General features: G+C 38.2%; 3 protein-coding genes across 4 annotated transcripts in view; 2 read left to right on the top strand and 1 right to left on the bottom strand.

Moving 5' to 3' along the window:
• wnk4a (WNK lysine deficient protein kinase 4a) overlaps positions 1-2,980 on the top strand; it is an 82,534-nt gene extending 79,554 nt beyond the window's left edge. Inside the window, exons 20-21 of the mRNA XM_039657690.2 lie at positions 170-273; positions 1,856-2,980. Of these exons, the coding sequence (XP_039513624.2) occupies positions 170-273; positions 1,856-1,858 (107 nt within the window). The 3' untranslated portion in view covers positions 1,859-2,980. The remainder of the gene's footprint in view (positions 1-169; positions 274-1,855) is intronic.
• Positions 2,981-3,016: 36 nt separating this feature from the next.
• coa3a (cytochrome C oxidase assembly factor 3a) lies at positions 3,017-5,532 on the bottom strand. The gene is made up of 2 exons (XM_039657692.2): positions 5,297-5,532; positions 3,017-3,442 (listed from the first exon to the last, which is right to left on the bottom strand). The coding sequence occupies exons 1-2, from the start codon at positions 5,499-5,501 to the stop codon at positions 3,348-3,350; spliced, it is 300 nt and encodes a 99-aa protein (XP_039513626.1). The 5' UTR covers positions 5,502-5,532; the 3' UTR covers positions 3,017-3,347.
• A 683-nt stretch (positions 5,533-6,215) lies between these two features.
• Positions 6,216-17,519, top strand: cntd1 (cyclin N-terminal domain containing 1). Of its 2 annotated transcripts, XM_039657721.2 has the most exons (8): positions 6,216-6,667; positions 6,925-7,063; positions 7,712-7,787; positions 7,863-8,022; positions 8,102-8,264; positions 8,343-8,487; positions 16,411-16,507; positions 16,629-17,518. In XM_039657721.2, exons 1-8 carry the CDS (start codon positions 6,665-6,667, stop codon positions 16,728-16,730), a joined length of 885 nt encoding a protein of 294 aa, XP_039513655.1. In that variant the 5' UTR covers positions 6,216-6,664; the 3' UTR covers positions 16,731-17,518. The 2 variants fall into 2 exon arrangements, with proteins under 2 accessions (XP_039513655.1, XP_039513654.1); XM_039657720.2 differs by lacking the exon at positions 6,216-6,667 and having other exon boundaries at positions 6,877-7,063; positions 16,629-17,519.
• The last annotated feature ends 1,760 nt before the right edge of the window (positions 17,520-19,279 follow it).

The following is a 19,279-nucleotide window of genomic DNA, read 5'->3' as shown; positions in this document are numbered from 1 at the left end:
TTTAGCCAAAAGAAAATTTCTTCTCTTCATAGACAGCGCACTAGCTTTTAGTACAGAGCCGTATTAGTGGTTTTAACTGGGGCAGAATAAGCAATTGTTTAATTAAATGAAACCAGTAAATGAGCAAATGAAATGTTGAACATCTTGCTGTGCTCTGATTGGCCCACAGGGATCATGAGGAAGAACTCTCTGAGCGGCAACAGTAGCAGCAGTTCCCAGGAGGATTCCCGGCCGGCTAAAGGAGTGACTTTCGCTGCGGATTTCACTAGAATGGTATGATGCATTACATTCAGCACCGGGCTTAAAGGGATAGTTCACTTTGAAATTAATTTTTGATATGTTTTAGCTTAGCTCAAGGGCATCCAAGATTCAATTTTGATATTTTTAGGTCAAACCGTTCTTGTCTGTCAGTCATATAATGGAGGTCTATGGTCACCACCTCAAAGAGCATGCACAGAGAAGTCCGAATTAAACATGATTTAATGACTCGTAAATGTAAGTACACATTGATGGCCTAAGACACGAAACGAGCAGTGAAAAAAAAGTGATCTCTCGTGCGTGTACGTCACTCATTGTTTACACAGAGATTTCTGAAGTGTTACCCTTCACTGTGAAGATCTAAACATATTTAGATATACAGGAAATCGCAATGGAAGACGATTTCAATTTTTATATCAACAGACAACGTTGTTTTTTTTCCGCAACCGCGAGAAAGTTCACTTCCGGCACTTTCCGGCGCTTGCACAGACCGATGCGCCCTCGTCCTCAGATCGCCCATAGACGTGGCTGTGGTTACAAGAGGTAAAAACGATATAAATACTGTTCGTTTTCTCACACAAACCGCTCGTTTCGTGTCTTAGGCCATCAATGTGTACTTACATTTACGAGTCATTAAATCATGTTTAATTTGGACTTCTCTGTGCATGCTCTTTGAGGTGGTGACCATAGACCTCCATTATATGACTGACAGACAAGAACGGTTTGACCTAAAAATATCAAAATTGAAAATACTGCGGAAACAAAGACACCTACGCTTCGCGTCAAGCGAAATGATCGCTCATCTAAAAATAAAAAAAGTTTACGTTTTATAAGCTCAAATGCTCGCCTTGCTCTGTTCTGTGATGCGCGTTCGTGACTTTCCTTTTCGAACTCGTATATCAAAATGAACAAATCTTTTTCCGAGTCATTTGGTTTATTCAACGAACGAAAAAGATTCGTTCATTTTGAACAGGAGAGTCACGAACACTCATCACAGAACAGAGCAAGGTGACCATTTGAGCTTATAAAACTTAAACTTTGTTATTTATTTATTAAATGAGCGATCGTTTCGCTTGATAAGACCCTTATTCATCGTCTGGAGTCATTTAAAGCCATTTGAACAGCTAGCAGTTTGCACTGAAAGTGTCTTTTTGACCTTGAACCGTTTGGTTCCCATTGAAGTCCATTATATGGAGAAAATCCTGGAATGTTTTCATCAAAGACCTTAATTTCTTTTCGACTGAAGAAAGACAGACATGGACATCTTGGATGACATGGGGTGAGTAAAATTATCAGCAAAAGTTTTTTGAAAAGTGAACTACTCCTTTAAACTGTGTTCTGGAAATGAACAGAGGTCTGACGGGCTTGGGACGACATGAGGGAGAGTCATTAATGACATCATTTTCATTTTTGGGTGAATTAACCCTTTAAGGCAAGACACTACATGCAAGAACTGTCAATTTTAAGATTTTGGGCATCCTGGCTTTTCATAAATTCACCAGGGGTGTCTCGCCTTAAAGCCGAACCCAAGAAACACTGACAGTATATTCTTTTCATCCATTCTGAATAACGTTTCTCTTTTCTGTTTTCCCTTCAGTGAGAATCCCGGTACATTGGCGGGACTATATCCGACTACCTCATCCATCTGTGACTGACATGCGGGATGTTTCTGTGAAGAGCCGAGGGTTTGGCGGGACTCTGCACTGATGGTGATTCCTAACTCTCTCTTTTGCACTTTTCTGAAACCTGCTGAACGGGCAAACATCTGAGTCAACAGATGCCCTGCTGTTTCTGTTCGCGCTGTAGAAACACCAGATCACCACGCAAGAATCGCAGCAGTCTCCGTGAACTCAGTAGATCCGGTGCGGACGTATTTCTGCTATCCCCTGATAGGGTCTGCTTTATCATAATAGTTTAAATGTGAATACAAATAAAACAGATTGAGGGTGGGTGGGCTAAATATATATATTTTGTATTTTACCTTGAAGCTTTTGTACATTTACTTATATATTATACTTTTTTTTTCCAGACTTAATAAGTGCACCAGAAATCAAAGCAAATGTCAGCCATAAAGTGTAAATGATATGCACACTGCACTTTGGCTTACGTTTCAATCCCATCTAGGACTGTAGGATAGAGTCATTAAAAAATGATTGATTTTTGATGTTTACAAAGAGCAGTCAATTAAAGTGCATTCATTGTAATATTAACAGTTCTCACTGAGCCCAAAGTTTCAACATTTATGCTTTCTTAGTGTTTAAACATGTACAATATTTGGTGAAATCTGTTTGTTTTATGAGACACATCTACTTGCATGATGTAAAGAGGAATTCTGAATGTAAACATTCATTAATAGCTAATTTTATGAAGTATAAACACTTAGCTTCATACTTTAGGGTGGATTTCTGTCATTATTGTATTGCACTTTTTCAGTTTCAAACACATGCCTGCTAAATATGCAATATGACAACCCAAAAAAAAACATCCATTCATGGCTCGTTCAAAACTGTGAAAAATCATATGAATGCCCATATGTGCATCGAAATCAGTTACAGACACAAACACAGACAATGTGTTTCAGATTGAGATCAATGTGACTTCATGCTCTCGCTTCAATGTGCAATGCAACACTGCCATGCTGTGCCTTCTCTATCTTATGATGATTATTATATTCTGAATCATATTTGTACATTTAAAGTCAATAAATAGCTATAAAAACAGATGAATGTTCGTCGAGTATTCATTTTAAACACAGCAGTATTATTTAGGACATGTTTATTTATTTATTTTTTTAAAAAAAAGGCAAATCAAAGGGTGGCTGTTATTTCAATGAAACTCACTGATTCTGAATGTATTTACACTCAAAGCAAGATGACCAGTAGAATTACTGTAGTATTCATAAAGCATAAATAATATTCCACGAACACGAATAGAAATGATGAACAACTGTCTTGACAAACGAAGGATTCTTCCTCCTCGTCGAGTCTCGTGTCCAACAGAATACAGTGATTTGATTGGATGTGGCGCCCTCTGGCGGCGCGCGCATCTGTGTTCAACACAGACAGTTCATGAAGGGAGAGTCACTTCACTCAGTTCGCGCCGGTCTTTGGAGCTCGTGCTTTTGCTTCTTCGTCGATTTCATCCATTATTCTTTCTTGGGATACTGAGTAGAAGGTGTATCCATCTGAGGACGGCTGGTTAAGGGAAACGTCACACACAGATCTGGAGAGTTCAGTATGGAATGATGTAACAATTTTATTCATATTTAGTGCTGCTGTCAAATCGATTAATTGTGATTAATCGCATCTAACATGCAAGTTGTTGTTTACATGATATATATATATGTGTGTATATACATATATATTAAATTATATGTATGTATATATATATATATATATATATATATATATATATATATATATATATATATATATTGTTTGTGTATGTGTGTGTGTGTGTGTGTGTGTGTCTGGGGCCCTTAGAATCGTTTCACACCCTTAGCGGTGTGATTCTTTTTTTTTTAGGATTCATCGATTAATAAAAAGTTAAAAAGAACAGCATTTATTCAAAATAGAAATCTTGTATAACAATATAAACTGTCACTTTAGATTAATTTATAACATCATTGCCGATTAAAAGTATTAATTTCTTTCAAAAAAAGAGAAAAAATGACTGACTCCAAACTTTTGAATGGTATAGTGTATATTGTTACAAAAGATTTCTATTTGAAAATAAATGTTGTTCTTTTCTTCTTTATTTGTTTTAAACTTTTCATTCACCAAAGAATCCTGAAAAAAGTTTCACGTTTGATAATTGATATCTATATAATAATTTGATAATTGATATTGATAATAAATCATCATATTAGAATGATTTCTGAAGGATCATGTTACACTGGAGACTGAAAATTCAGCTTTGATCACAAGAATAAATATATTTGAAAGTATATTCAAATAGAAAACCATTGTTTTAAAATGTAATGATATTACTGTTTTTTTCTGTTTTTGATTAAATAAATGCAGCTTAGATAAGCGAAAGAGACTACATGTACATACATAACCACACACACACATATTTATTTATATACACACATGTCTATCTGTGTGTGTGTGTGTGTGTACAGTACACACACACACACACACACACACTATATTATGTAAACAACTATTATACGAATATGCAAAACGTTTATATTTTAGTTTTATACTTTATAGATGCAGAAAATAAACATTTAGATTTTATTCAATTGTATGATTGAATAAGATTAACAAAATGCTTTCATTTTCCTTTGCTCTGGGTTTAAATACTCCATTCATTGAAAAATAGTATAAATAGCTTTTCTATGATTTTTATTATTTTAAAAAGAAATATATGTTGCATGATTTAGAGGTAGCCTTAATATTGTTTAGTACTATGAAATCGACACAAAATAAAAACTTTTAAAATGAAAGTATAACATAAAACAAGTACACTAAACAATCCAAAAATGATTCATAAGTTATGAAAATATATGTGTTTTTACATTCCTTTAATAAATGTATAGCCTAACTTTTTTTAATTAAAACAAGATTCAACTAATTAAGTCAATTTATTTGTAATTTAAGTTGAAACGACTTAGCATCCAAGGTGATTATACTTAAAAAAATTAAGGCAGAAACTTTTTTTTTTTTTTTTACAGCGATATTAATTTAATTTTAAAACGCCGGGGTTCGGTGTGTTTTTTGACTGGCTGAAAGAGCACAAGGGTATCTCGTAAGTTAATAACAACCACAGAAGATTAATAACATATTCAAGTGTCTGACTTATCATGTGACGAGTTTGATGAAGCATTTCTCATCATGACATCAGCACTTATGTCACATTGGTTGATCATGTAATAACGCACGACGTGCAGATATCTAAGACCTAATATTACTATCATTCGTTATAGGCGACCAATATAATCATCCAGCTCATCTGATAGATGTAACGCACTGTGGCAGCCTGGCACTGACATAACCTTGTGTACTGTCTGACATAACAGAGTAGTAAAGGATACAGATGCCGAGCACTACCGCGCCGATGCCGAGTGCTGTCGCAACGTTTCGGCCCCGGAGCCGGCCTGCTTTCTTCTTCCATTGCTCCAGCTCCACTTGTCGGATGAACTGCATCTGTTCCCTCGTCAGCTGATCCTTTGCAGGGTATATTCTCTTTGCAAACTGGGCTTCAGGTTTGAGGTCCCCTTGACTACTCTTGTCTGCCATGTTTGAGCGCTATGTTGTGACGTAGCTCGAGGTTACTTGACACGTCAATGGTGCGCCTCTTTTGCGCATTTCCCCCCCGCACTTGAGTGGGGAGAACTCGAGTCTGTAAAGTTTTTAAAAAATCGAAAGGTTTTTTTTTTTTAAATATTGTCTGCTAAAGGAATTTAATTACACAAGTTCAGTTTGCGTAACAGGCAGGCTATAGTCATATTCTGTTGTGATCATAGACTGTAAACGTTTGTGATCTTTAAAAAAAAAAAAAAAAAAACTAGGCTAAACCTTTTCAAATAACAAAAGGCATTATCGTTGCAAGGGAATTTTAGGGCCCAATAAAATAAAATAATAAACAATATATTTTAAATAAATGAATAAGTTAATGAATTAATCTGTGGCATCTGAAAGATTGTTGGCTGTTACCTTAAATAATATATATAAAAATAAACTGAGCCTACTTCTCGGTTCCGGAAGTGAAATCATTTTCTCCACAGGGAAATTTGATTTTTAACAATAACTTATAAACCTTTAAAGTGAGACCTACTCTGAGCAACGAGGTTGATAATTGGTAGTTTTTGCTTCTGTTGAAGTCGTCAGCCCGCATTGTTTCTACTTAGTTTTAAAATAATAATGTTTAACATCTGAATTCGTTGTGAAAAACTACATTACCCATGATGCTGTGCAGAAAATTCCACCAACCAGAGTCAAAACAAGTCAAACACGCCCACTCTTATGAGCAGTTTTTGATTATTATTAATATTTGTAGCTTTTTTTTATTATTTAGTAACTGTATTTTGTAATAACTTCATTTAAATAATTTAATTTGTTTTTCATTTTTTTAATTCATCTTGCCCCATTTTTTTGTAAACCACCTAAAGTTAGTCCATGAAAAGGCACATGTGTAGATCCTTTTACTGTCTATGTAGATAGGTATAGGTGCATAATACGGTATTAAGTACTTTAGTGAACGTAGTTTTGTTACATTTATTGTATTCTTGCATATTGTATTTGGGCCTTTATAGAACCACAGCCCTGGAAGAAATTTATTTAGAAGAAAACGTTGTCCGGGGCACTTTTAAAACAACGCGTTGATGGCGTTGTCTCGTGGATCGTGATACTTTTCTCAACGCTACCAGCGCTACTCAGAACGGACAAATCACACCGTCGTTATGGTAATTGAAGGAATTTCGAAGAAAACAAACAATGATTTTATTAAAATCACTTTCTAATTTTATATTCGTGTGTCTGTTATAAAATCTCAGAATTATAGTTTTAAATCATTATATTTTGGTATATGAATATATAAATTATGTCAAATGTGGCTCTCTCAGTTAAAGCGCTACACTTGGTAGAAATCGATGTGTTTTATTGTGTCTAAAAAAATCTTTACGAACAAATGGCGCCAACTATGTTTTCATTGCCCACAAAGGAACAGAGAAACCTGAGATTTGGATTGGTGTCGTTTGACATTTTGACCGACATTCTGTCCAACCTAAACAAGAGAAACAAATCCAACTTGGAGAATGTTCCAGAGTACTGTGGGTATCTCAAAGAAAGGAGAATAGTGGGTGAGTGTGTGTTGGCCTCAAACTAGCACACTGCTTTCAGACACTGACCAGAAAGTATTGTAGTAGGAGCACCACGGTATAAGTAACGTTATCAGATAACAATAATATCATGTTGCACACTGTAATATGTTATAATTATTAACATATTTATAAACAATGTTCGTAACGTGATTCAGTAGTCTACCGATATATCTGCCTAGATATATTTTAATTGTCCGATAAGTGTTCTTGTCAAATTATTGCCGGAAGAGGGACTTTTATTTTGCTGCAGCCTGGAAACTCATCAAAGTTACGGAGTTTTAGTTGAATTTTAGAGATATGTGTTCATTTATCAACACACCCCTATTTTATTAAGAGGGTTATTGAGTCTGTATAAATAAAAATATGAGCAGTTTTTTGCTAAGTAGGCTATAGTTAAATAATTTACAAAGTAGATGTCAAAAGGCTGTCTTAAATCGCAAAATATTGAAGTAATTCAAATTATTTTATTCCCTTGTTTTTAACAGAAATAAATACATTTGCAAGTAATTATGAGAAAAATCCAACAAATACGCTTGAGCTTACATAAAAGCACTATAACGTCATATCCAAAACATTGTCCTATTACATTAATAGTTTTTTGTTCACCCTCATCTATTCGGTCCACAGAGTGTGTATTTCGTCTTTGTGAGGAGCTGGGACTGAACCCTGTGGTTGGATATCAGGCCATCGAAATACTGGAGAGGTAATTTAAACAATCTCAAACGAACATTTTTCATAATAAATATGTTTAAAATGCCTTCACTTTGCCATGCTCTAGGTTCATGGCCAAATATATTGAAGATCAAATCCACAGCAGCCAGAAAGGTCAGGACCCAAAGAACTACGAGGATCTCATCTTCCAAACACTCAAGAAGAAGCTCTTTCTCTTCATCCTCTCGAGCGTTCAGATAGCCAGCAAACTGGACCTGTACTCGAATGTATGTTCAGCGCATAAATGACAACAAAACAAATATTCCATGTGTTATATTGTGATTTGTTCTATTTCCATTCATTTAGGTGGTTAATAATGATATTGCAATGAGATTTCTGCATGCAGTCAATTACACTTCCTCCAAAGAGCAACTCTTGGACTCGGAGATTCTCATTTTAAAAACTCTCAACTTTAATTTAAATGTCCCAAATCCTGTAACGTACGTGGAGACCCTTTTGGAAGTGCTGGGTAAGATTATTTTCTCAGGTAGCAGCTATTAACTGAACTCAAATAGTCTAAAACACTGCGTTTTGTGCTCTCACCCAGGCCATAATGATGCAACCGTCCCTGTGGCACACCTGCATCATCTGTGTGTGCATGTACTGCAGTTTATTTACCTGCAGAGGGAGACAATCTACACCTCATTGCTCATATCTGCCACCGGATGCCCCAGTCCTTCTGATGAGCAAAGGTACAGGCGAGCTGTTTCCTTACCCTTTTACTCTCTCTACTCTTAAAGGTAAAGTTTGGGATTTTGTAAAGAAAACTTTAAATTTGCCATTTTAACTTTAAATATGGCATATTTCATGGTGCCAGTTTCCGGGACTATACCCAAGGTAAGTAAGTTTGAGTTAAGTTTAAGCAGTATGATTATTTTTTAGCAGTGTTAAAGGAGTAGTTCACTTTAAAAAAAAATACTTTTGCTGATAATTTACTCACCCCCATGTCATCCAAGATGTCCATGTCATTCTGTCTTCAGTCGAAAAGAAATTAAGGTTTTTGATGAAAACATTCCAGGATTTTTCTCCATATAATGGACTTCAATGGGAACCAAACGGTTCAAGGTCCAAAAGACAGTTTCGGTGCAAACTGTTCAAAGGGCTTTAAACGATTCCAGACGATGAATAAGGGTCTTATCAAGCGAAGCGATCGCTCATTAAAAAAATTAATAACAAAGTTTAAGTTTTATAAGCTCAAAAGGTCGTCTTGCTCTGTTCTGTGATGCACGTTCGTGACTCTCCTGTTCATCACAGAACAGAGCAAGTCGAGCATTTGAGCTTATAAAACTTGAACTTTGTTAATTTTTATTTAAATGAGTGATCGTTTCGCTTGATAAGACCCTTATTCATCGTCTGGAATCGTTTAAAGCCCTTTGAACAGTTTGCAGTTTGTACTGAAAGTGTCTTTTGGACCTTGAACCGCTTGGTGCCCAGTAAAATAAATTATATGGAGAAAATCCTGGAACGTTTTCATCAAAAACCTTAATTTCTTTTCGACTGAAGAAAGAAAGACATGGACATCTTGGATGACATGGGGTGAGTAAAATTATCAGCAAAAGTTTTTTTTAAAAGTGAACTACTCCTTTAAGGTGATTATACACATGGCAACGTTTTGAGCATTGTTGCCATCAACGGGTAACCAGATGAGACACAGCAGGGCCCACGACAGATCTAACTAATCCCGATTGAAATTTATTGCCCATTTTCAAAGGGAAAGTGCCCAACAATCACTCGGCAAGATTGCCCAGCAACATTGCTCAAAAAGTTGCCCTGTGTATCATCACCTTTATGGCAACTTACTCTATAGGGCTGACTTGGTCATGAGCAGGTTTAATTGGTTGGAGATCGCGAAGCAAAACTGGATCAATCAGCTTTGACTAAAGTAAGTGACACTAATCCGAGGCATTAAAGCAACCCTTTAGTTCACCTAAAATTGATTCTTCTGTCAGTAATTACTCACCTTCATGTCGTTCCAAACCCGTAAGACTTTCGTTGATCTTCAGAACACAAATGAAGATCTTTTAATGAAATCTGAGAGCTTTTTGTCCCTCCATTGACAGCTACACACCTACCACTTTGAAGCTTCAAAGAGATCATTAAACTAACCCATATGAGTTTAATGGTTTGGTCCAATTATTCTGAAGAGACTCAATCATGTTATATGATGAACAGATTGAATTGAAGATTGAGGCTTTCATTCACAAATGATTTTCATCACACCTTCATGCTGATTTGCAAGCTTTACAGTAACCTATACTTCTCCATCCATGTACTTTTCCCTCCATATGGTGATGTGAATATCCTTCTGTCTGGTGTTAATGGCTGAAGTATATTCCCTGGTGCGTCAGCACACACACAGCGGCTGCGATGCTGTCTCCGGGGATCAGCCACAGTGCAGTCTCCCCAGCGGATCAGCGCGACAAGCGTCTGGATTGAGCCGAGTAGGGGACATCTCTGGGGTCTTCAAGTGGGCACCTTCTGTCCTCAGTGTTTCATCGACTAGCCCACGACACCTCAAGAGGGCTCGACTGTGATTCTGGCGTCCCAGAGTCACCCCCCTCCATCCCCCACTCAACTGATCCCAGCTTACTGACCTGTAGATCAGCGTTTCTTTCTTTCTATTGTGCTTGAGATCCCTCTTGCTGCCGAGGTTGCTCCTTCCTCGTAGTTCAGAGGCATAAACCCTTGATGTGACCACCACAATCTCTAACGCCACAATCTCACCGCAACCTGACCATACGCGCCAACCCGTTTGACTAAAGCTGTCGAAGCCCTGCTCTTGTCTTTAAAGGGGTGATGAACTGAGAAATCAAATTTTCCTTGAGCTTTTGACATCTAAGAGGTCATCATATTATAAGAATATCCTGTAAGTTTCAGAACTGAAAACGTCCTTGTTAGTCCAATAAAAGCTTTTATTGACACCAGGCTCAGCAAACGACTCGTTTTTCAAAGTGACGTCAAAGAGGATAAAACACCACCCCCGCAGAAGAAGATCAACACGGCTGGTTTAGCCCCGCCCACAGATTCGCGCATTACACGCATAGCTAAATAACATAGATTCCTACCTTGTGATGACAAACCGAATCGAGCTACAGAGCGATACAGAATATTGTGCAGTGCCTGGTTGTGCAAGACAGTCGCTGCATGAGCTTCATCTGGATTCCAATAGGACTTCATGGATAAACTTTATTTTTAATGACGTTCCAGCTGATGAGGTAAAACATCGTCTGTCTGTTCGCTTCATTTCACTGAGGATTGTTTTGTAAACAAGACTGGATTTGCAGTGCCGTCTATATTGGATCTGACAGGAATGGTGCAACACACGGACTCTGGGTCGAACATGTATGGGTGAATCATTCCGGTTGCCATTTTACAACATTGGACGTTTTCAAAAAAAATTCCCCCAAGTTCACCGACGAGTGAGTCGAAACTCATTATAATATGCAAAACTGTTATCCACTCACAGCAGTGGGCGTTTACTTCCAAGTCTTCAGTGCGAGACGCCCATAAAAACCCAGCGTTTTTCAGCTAAGCTCACAACTAGGGTACAAAATAGCCTATTACTTATTCATTTTGATGTTTTTGAATGTAAAAAAACAAGCGAACATCATAAGTTGACCTCAGACAATAATATAATAAAATTTAAAAAGCCAATTCATGACCCCTCATTGGCAACGGCTCCGTATGGCATTCTACCTACCTCAAAACACAACTATTAATATGCAAACTATACAAATAATCCAACAGACTCTTCAAGTCTTTCAAGAATTCTTCGAAACCGTAGCATGGCGGCCTGTACATAGAATATATTCGTCTGATCCACAGCCAGTTGCTGCTCCTCTCTGCTGCTTCAGATATATTCTTCACTGTACGACGCAACTATTGGCTACTGAATCCGACGTCTCTGAGAATCCGGGTTGTAGAGTATGCCACAAATCCTCAACAGCCCACTTCCATCGGATAAACCTGGACTCTCCGTCCTCACTGTTCTGCTTCAGTGGGTGGTGATGGCGCAGTGGATAAGACACATGCCTTTGGTGTGAGAGACCCGGGTTCGAATCCACTGAGAGACACCAATGTGTCCCTGAGCAAGACACTTAACCCCTAGTTGCTCCAGAGGCGTGCGACCTCTGACAGATATAGCAATTTTAAGTCGCTTTGGATAAAAGTGTCAGCTAAATGAATAAATCTAAATGTCTAGATGAGCATACTACACTTCCTCTCATATGCCTCATCTACAGCATCCACCAACGGCATATCAGTTGAACAATGCACGCTGATCCAGACCACAAGACAATATCTGGTCGCAAGTTAGTGGTGGAAAAATAAGCCGTTGATCAAGATCAGCCAGCATCTTCCAGTCCCGAGCAGCTTCCAGTTGTCCAGGGCGAGAATTGGTTTTAACATCTTTTCTTGGTGGTTGCTCGCCTGGGCGGAGGAATATTGTCTTCTGCGTGTAATGTTTTGCTAGAACAGGCGGCAACTTATTGGTCATACTACGCTTGCCTTCCAATGCTAAAGCCAAACATTGCAGTACTTGGTCATGGCGCCAAGTAAACCAACCTTGGCTAAGAGCCACCTTACATCCTGTCAAAATGTGCCTTAATGTGGCAGGTGATGAACACAAAGGACAAGAGGGATCCTCTCCTACCCAGAGGTTTAGGTTCTGTGGTGATGGGAGAACATGTTGACCTGATAAGGAAACTGATCCTATTCTCGTCCATTGACCAAAGGTCTTGCCAGCCCACCTTGTGTTGTTCCACACTCTCCCATCTCATGCATTCTTATAAATGGCCTTTATACACCTCATCCTCTCCTTCAGAAGCTAAACTGAGCCCAAAACCCTCTCTTCCATGCTGTACTTGCCCCACAATATCCCCAATTTGAAGGGCAGCCTTTGCATTTTCCACAGCTTTCTTTGCTGACCACTTTCTTCCAGTTTTTAACACAGGGGCTGCCTCCCTTACACGTTTGTCGCGTGAGTCTACCAAGTTAATTTCCAGTCTGACCTTGGCGCACTCCTTGGTCAAAGCGGAGACTGAAAGCTGCAATATTCCTCAGCAAACATAAACAGTGAAATTAAACATTAATCAGCGAACAAACAGAAGCTCAACTGAACCTGCTTGATGTGCAAGAACAAACCTAAAATAACAAGATCTCCTTCACCAGAGAAATTATTTGTGCCGACTCTCATGAAAAGTTATAGCCTGGATGCGAGTCCGAACTCCGCCCACAACATTTTCTGGTCGGGAAGTTCGCTCTGGACTCGCTCCATTGAGGAGTAATTATGATCAGTCAAAAAATTAACGGGCCAATCAGATTGCCAGGGCGGGCTTTATAAGATGATGGACAGATGATCTGCAAGGACGTAATCATCACGTTATCAAAGAGCGCTTAACTGGTTTCCCTGACTGCAGCTGGAGAATTGAGATGTATAGATTCCGCTGTCGCGTCTTTTGTAAAATAAATCGACAGCGCATTCATTTTAATAGACAAACAGAAAACTGCAATCAAGGCATTTGTCGATCGGAAAAATATTTTTGCCGTCCTTCTTACATGATTCGGGAAAAGTGTAACTTATCAGCTGGCTCTGACGGTCGTTAAGAAGATGGACGTAATGAAAAGCCTGTGGTCGTTGTGGTTTCTCCTTTGGTCGCACTTATGGAGAAGTAAGTAAAAGAAGCAACACTCGTTATTTAACTTCTAAAATAAATAAAGTTAGGCTACGTTCTGCATTTGAAAACTGCGCTATGCAAAGGAGTTGACTTACTGCGTTGCTCTGATTGGTTGTAGGTCTACCGACTATCCAATTGAGTGCAGAGGGGTTTTTTTTCCTGGTTCGGTTACGACACGCCTCATAATCAAATCCCAACTGAGGAGTTTTAGACTCATATTCTCTCTTGAATATGAGTATGACGAAGTCAGGCTAGAAAAGTTAGTCAAACTGACGCTCTTCATGGCTGTTCACTGCACATGTCACACTTTCACCGGGACGAATTTCGTGCGCGTTATTCGCCGACGTTTAACGCCTCGTGACTAAACAAAGGTCGCCAAGGTGACTGTTCACACCGACACATAAAACGCCACACGTAAAAGCGTCATTTTTTTTAAAAACGCCTCGGGTTCATTTTTTTTTGTTTGCCGCGCCGCGTCAAAAACTATCCGACCAATGAAATTGGCGCTTTTGCTCAAGTGTTTGGAGCTTCTGAAGAGATGGTAAAACACAAGGGGGCGCTCAAACACAAAACGGTCTTGCCAAGCACACATATGCAACGGTGAAGAAGATACACGCATCGCCGTCTACACAGCCAGGAAGAAATAAGACGAGGAAGATGCAAGGCCGTATGAATGTAGAGCTGCTGGTCTCGTTGGTGTTAGAACTATATGACAAACGCGACAGCGACTACAAACATCTTGATATAAGAGAACTGTTATGGAGTGGTATTGCATGGCAAACGGGCGCCATCTAATGTTAGGGAATGAATTTGCATGTTCACTCGGCTCATCGTAAGCAAAGAGTATAGAAGGACAAGAGGCGAAACTCTAATGCTTTTTTGGTAACAGCCACTAGATGGCGCTTCGGTAGCGCGGCCGCCATATCGCGGTGAAAATTCCAACTGGAGTTACTGGACAACAGCACAGATAAAAGTTTTTTGAGGTAGTTTTTTCTTGCATTAGTGAGTATTTCCATTGTATGCAACTTTACACTTTTACTACTATTATTAGCTACCAACTCCACTAGGCCTGAAATATATTTTGGACGTTTTAATCCCCTGGATCATGCTACAAACATGATGATCATTGATGCGCTGTGTCCGTTATCCTATAACTAATTGCCACTTTGGACATTGGCTGTGTTTTTTTGTTTGTTTACATGGTCTTGCGTCACTAATATAAGATAGGCTAGTACTGCAAAAAAAAAAAACTGTTTACTGTAAAGCTATTCTATTGCTGTTATATATTTATTGCCAAACATTTACGTTTTAGTACAACATTTATTTGCTGAATTAATTTATTGCATTGATAACTTATTTTTGTAAGTAAGTGAAAATCGCTTGGGTGTAAACACAAAAAAAAACGCATTGAAAAACGCTGGCGAATAATGCACGCTGATATTCGTCCCAGTGTGTATGGGCCCAATAATAATAATAATAATTCCATAATAATCTGCAATAACGAGTGTACAACTGATGCACGCTCAACGCCTAGAGAATACCCATAATGCACTCTGAGGGTCACGACAAATGAATTCCCATGCCAGAAGATGGCGTCTGCAGCTGAATCATCCATCCATCCATCCATTTTAATTATTTATTTATTTTTACATGCTGGTTTTCTTGACAGAGTTCAAGATAAATCTTTTCATTACTGCTTGAGCTGCCAGTTTGCTACATTTCAATTAATAATTAAACGGCAAGCACAAACTATGCAGAAGCAGAAATCCTTCCGGCGCACTCACTCGTTTTCATTCACTCCTTCATATTAGTGGAGTAATGTAAAGAATAGTGATTGAGGGCGATTTCAGACACAGCTCCTGATTTTAAAGAGAGAGAATTTAGCGAGCGTGAACGTGATCTAAACCAGGTTTGATTTGCTTTCTTTCTTCAGTCGAAAAGAAATTAACGTCTTTGATGAAACATTCCAGGATTTTCTCCATATAATGGACTTCAATGGGAACCAAACGGTTCAAGGTCCAAAAGACAGTTTCAGTGCAAACTGTTCAAAGGGCTTTAAACGATTCCAGACGATGAATAAGGGTCTTATCAAGCGAAACGATCGCTCATTTTATAAATAACAAAGTTAAAGTTTTATAAGCTCAAATGATCGGCTTGCTCTGTTCTGTGATGCGCGTTCGTGACTCTCCTGTTTGAACTCGTTCATCAAAATGAACAAATCTTTTTCCGAGTCAATTCGTTCATTTCGTTCGTTGAATGAACCAAATGACACGAAAAAAAGATTTGTTCATTTTGATAAACGACTTCGAACAAGAGAGTCACACATAACAGTGCAAGGTGAGCATTTGAGTTTATAAAACTTAATTTTATTTTTTTTTAAATGACCCTTATTCACAAAGACCCTTATTCATCGTCTGGAATCGTTTAAAGCCCTTTGAACAGTTTGCACTGAAACTGTCTTTTGGACCTTGAACCGTTTGGTTCCCATTGAAGTCCATTATATGGAGAAAAATCCTGGAATGTTTTGATCAAAAACCTTAATTTCTTTTCGACTAAAGAAAGATAGACATGGACATCTTGGATGACATGGGGGTGAGTAAATTATCAGCAAAAGATTTTTTTAAAGTGAACTACTCCTTTAACAGGTTATTGACACTGGTGCTTTCAAAATATTTCTTAGTTGTCCAACTTTTGGTTCAGCCAATGTAATGCACATACAGCATGTATACAGTATAACAACATGCTAAAAACCTGTAAGAACACCATGCCGGTGTGTTTTGCTCTCGTATTTCATTCGGGAAATGTAAACCTAGTTAATATATTTGCTGTTTGGTGGTGCGTGATTTACACACTTCTCCTTCAACAAGGTCATTACTCATTCTGAGGGTGGAACCTGCCATGGCCTGGGGAAATATGACGTATATTTTGTGTTTGCAACAGAGCCAAGTTTGTGTCGGTGACGGAGGATTTCATGCTTCTGGGAGTTGGAGTAATTGCTGTGGCCGCCTTCATTCATCATATCTCAACATGGGAAAAGGTACAGAACAGCTTCTGAATGCATCTTGATTCAGTCAGTCAGCTGTGAAGTGTATTTAAATATCTGTTACTTGCTTTAAACGTGACAATCTTAAAGTGTGTTTGGTTTATGTGCACCGCAGGTAGTGGAGGAGCTGACAGGGATAACAGGGATTTCAGGCCAGAGTATCATGGACTTTGCGTATGTCACCCTGACACACATCACCGGGAACAAATCCACGTGACGCTTGAAGTCAGAAATATAAAGTGTGAGGAACAGATTAGAGCAAGAGTACAGAGAAAAGAAGACTGGGGATGGTAACTGTACACAGCATGAACATTATTACTTTCTATTTTGATTTCTCTCTCTCTCTCTGAACAATATAAAGATAAAACAATGAAATAAAATAACTTATTATTTACATTTTATTATTCAACTATTTCTAAAAGAAATGAAATTGTGTGGTAAGTCTTCTAATTTCTTGACTCATTCACAAGACTCAAAACTAGCTATGGTTTAATGTCATGTTTTATTTTAGCTGAGGTACTCCATCGATCGTTGCTCCTCCGTAAGACACACTCCTGATGTAAAGGCCCAAAAGAAACCTAGATTTGGCCAAAATCCCAGGCAGGATCGGATATCACCCTAAAGGAGACGGAAATCCTTTAATGCGTTTCTCATACGGTACAAACTCAGTGGAAATTAAAATATAGATGGCGAATGAAGCGAAAGAAATGCTGATTATAACTATAATAGCTACATTCAGTACTGATAAAAAGTATTGTGACAGGTAATTGAAAAAGAGACAGATAAACAAGCCCTGCATCCAAAATCGAACGCTTCCCTACTATATAGTATGCGAAAAACAGTATGCAAAATACCTAGCTGACCTTCCACTTCTTATATATCCATGTTAGCAAAACTTAGAAGATCTAAAAGTGAAGGCATCATAAAACAAATCCAGAGGTTTAATCCAAAGTTGTGTCCCAAATGACACACTATACACTAGAGCCAGACTGATCTATCGGCAGGCCGATATTATCGGCCGATATTAGGCATTTTCCAAACTATCGGTATCGGCAGTTATAATGGCCGATATATGAATATTTCAAAAATAAAATAAAAACAGACGAAACACGCTTGAACCATGTCATGTTGGAGTGTTTGAGTGTTGGAGTTGTATAGTTTGTCCACCAGAGGGCACTCTACACCATCCCTGTTGGCAACACTCGTTGAGTTGGTCACGATACATATGCTTGAATAGCAATTAAAAGATCATCCCCATCAGTTCTCTTAACTCAAATAAGCATGACAAAATTTGTGACTATCATGTCCAGTTTTGCTGCTGTTAAATAAGGCGAGAGTGAAGCGGAGTTAGCTAGTAATAGTTACGTTAAGTTGTTACAGTGTACGTAGTTGACTTTTAACTTTTGACAATGTGACTGAAGTATTTCTTTAATAGCGTGTGACAGTTATAGCAATGAGACGTACCATCTCTCCTTGGCCTGTTATATTGAAAATGTATGTTTTACAATTTGCAGTACGACATAATCCATTGCTAAATTATGGCTCATCGTAGACTAGCTAACCATAAAGCTAGCTATGCCACTATCATCAGTCTGTTCTGTTGTGACAATAAAAGAAACAGGTTTCTTTTTAAAATGCATTATTATATTATTTTAGTTAAAACTCATAAATAACTACAAATAACTAATGTTAGGGAAATCTGTTAATGTTTTTTTGCGCGTTTCTGAAAAAAACAAATATCGGCCGATATATCGGAATATCGGATTTTAAAACCAAAAAATATTTGTATCGGTATCGGCCTTCAAAATCCTTTATCGTTCGGGCTCTACTACACACTCATGCACTCAACCATTTAATGTTTACATTTTATTAGGTTATTTTTGTCATTCAACATCAGAGTCTGATTGCTCCTCCCCCTCCACTGCGTAATTAAAGCTGTGACATGAAGTTACATTCCACACTTCCACTGTGTGTTCTATATGGGTAGCATGAGTTAAAAATTAGACTACATCCGCCATGTTGTTAAGGTCACGTGACCTACCAGCGTCAGTTGCGTCGCTTCACTGTCATTCACAAATCCTCTCCCGTGGCCTCATGGGATGGTAAAGTGTCCATTGAATGCGCACTGCCGAATCTCTGCGGAAGTAGAAGGTTATCCGGGGACTGTGTTTCAAATACTATGCATTCGCACTACTCTTTTGCCAAACTGCTTTTTGCATATAGTAGATAAGTATTTGATTCTGGATGCAGAGTTCATTTTTCCAAGTATTTAAAGGGATAGTTCACTTTAAAATTATTTTTTGGTATGTTTTATCTTACCTCAAGGGCATCCAAGATGTAGGTGTCTTTGTTTCCGCAGTATTTTCAATTTTGATATTTTTAGGTCAAACCGTTCTTGTCTGTCAGTCATATAATGGAGGTCTATGGTCACCACCTCAAAGAGCATGCACAGAGAAGTCCAAATTAAACATGATTTAATGACTCGTAAATGTAAGTACACATTGATGGCCTAAGACACGAAACGAGCGGTTTGTGTGAGAAAACGAACAGTATTTATATAGTTTTGATCGCCTGCACCATCAGATCACTTGGCTGTGGTTACAAGAGGTAAAAACGATATAAATACTGTTCGTTTTCTCACACAAACCGCTCGTTTCGTGTCTTAGGCCATCAATGTGTACTTACATTTACGAGTCATTAAATCATGTTTAATTTGGACTTCTCTGTGCATGCTTGTTGAGGTGGTGACCATAGACCTCCATTATA

Source organism: Pimephales promelas, chromosome 17, assembly GCF_988280905.1.
Source record: "Pimephales promelas chromosome 17, fPimPro1.hap1.1, whole genome shotgun sequence".
Taxonomy (NCBI): Eukaryota; Metazoa; Chordata; class Actinopteri; order Cypriniformes; family Leuciscidae; genus Pimephales; species Pimephales promelas.
Note: the sequence above shows the minus strand (reverse complement) of the source record. Positions and strands in the feature narration are given on the sequence as shown.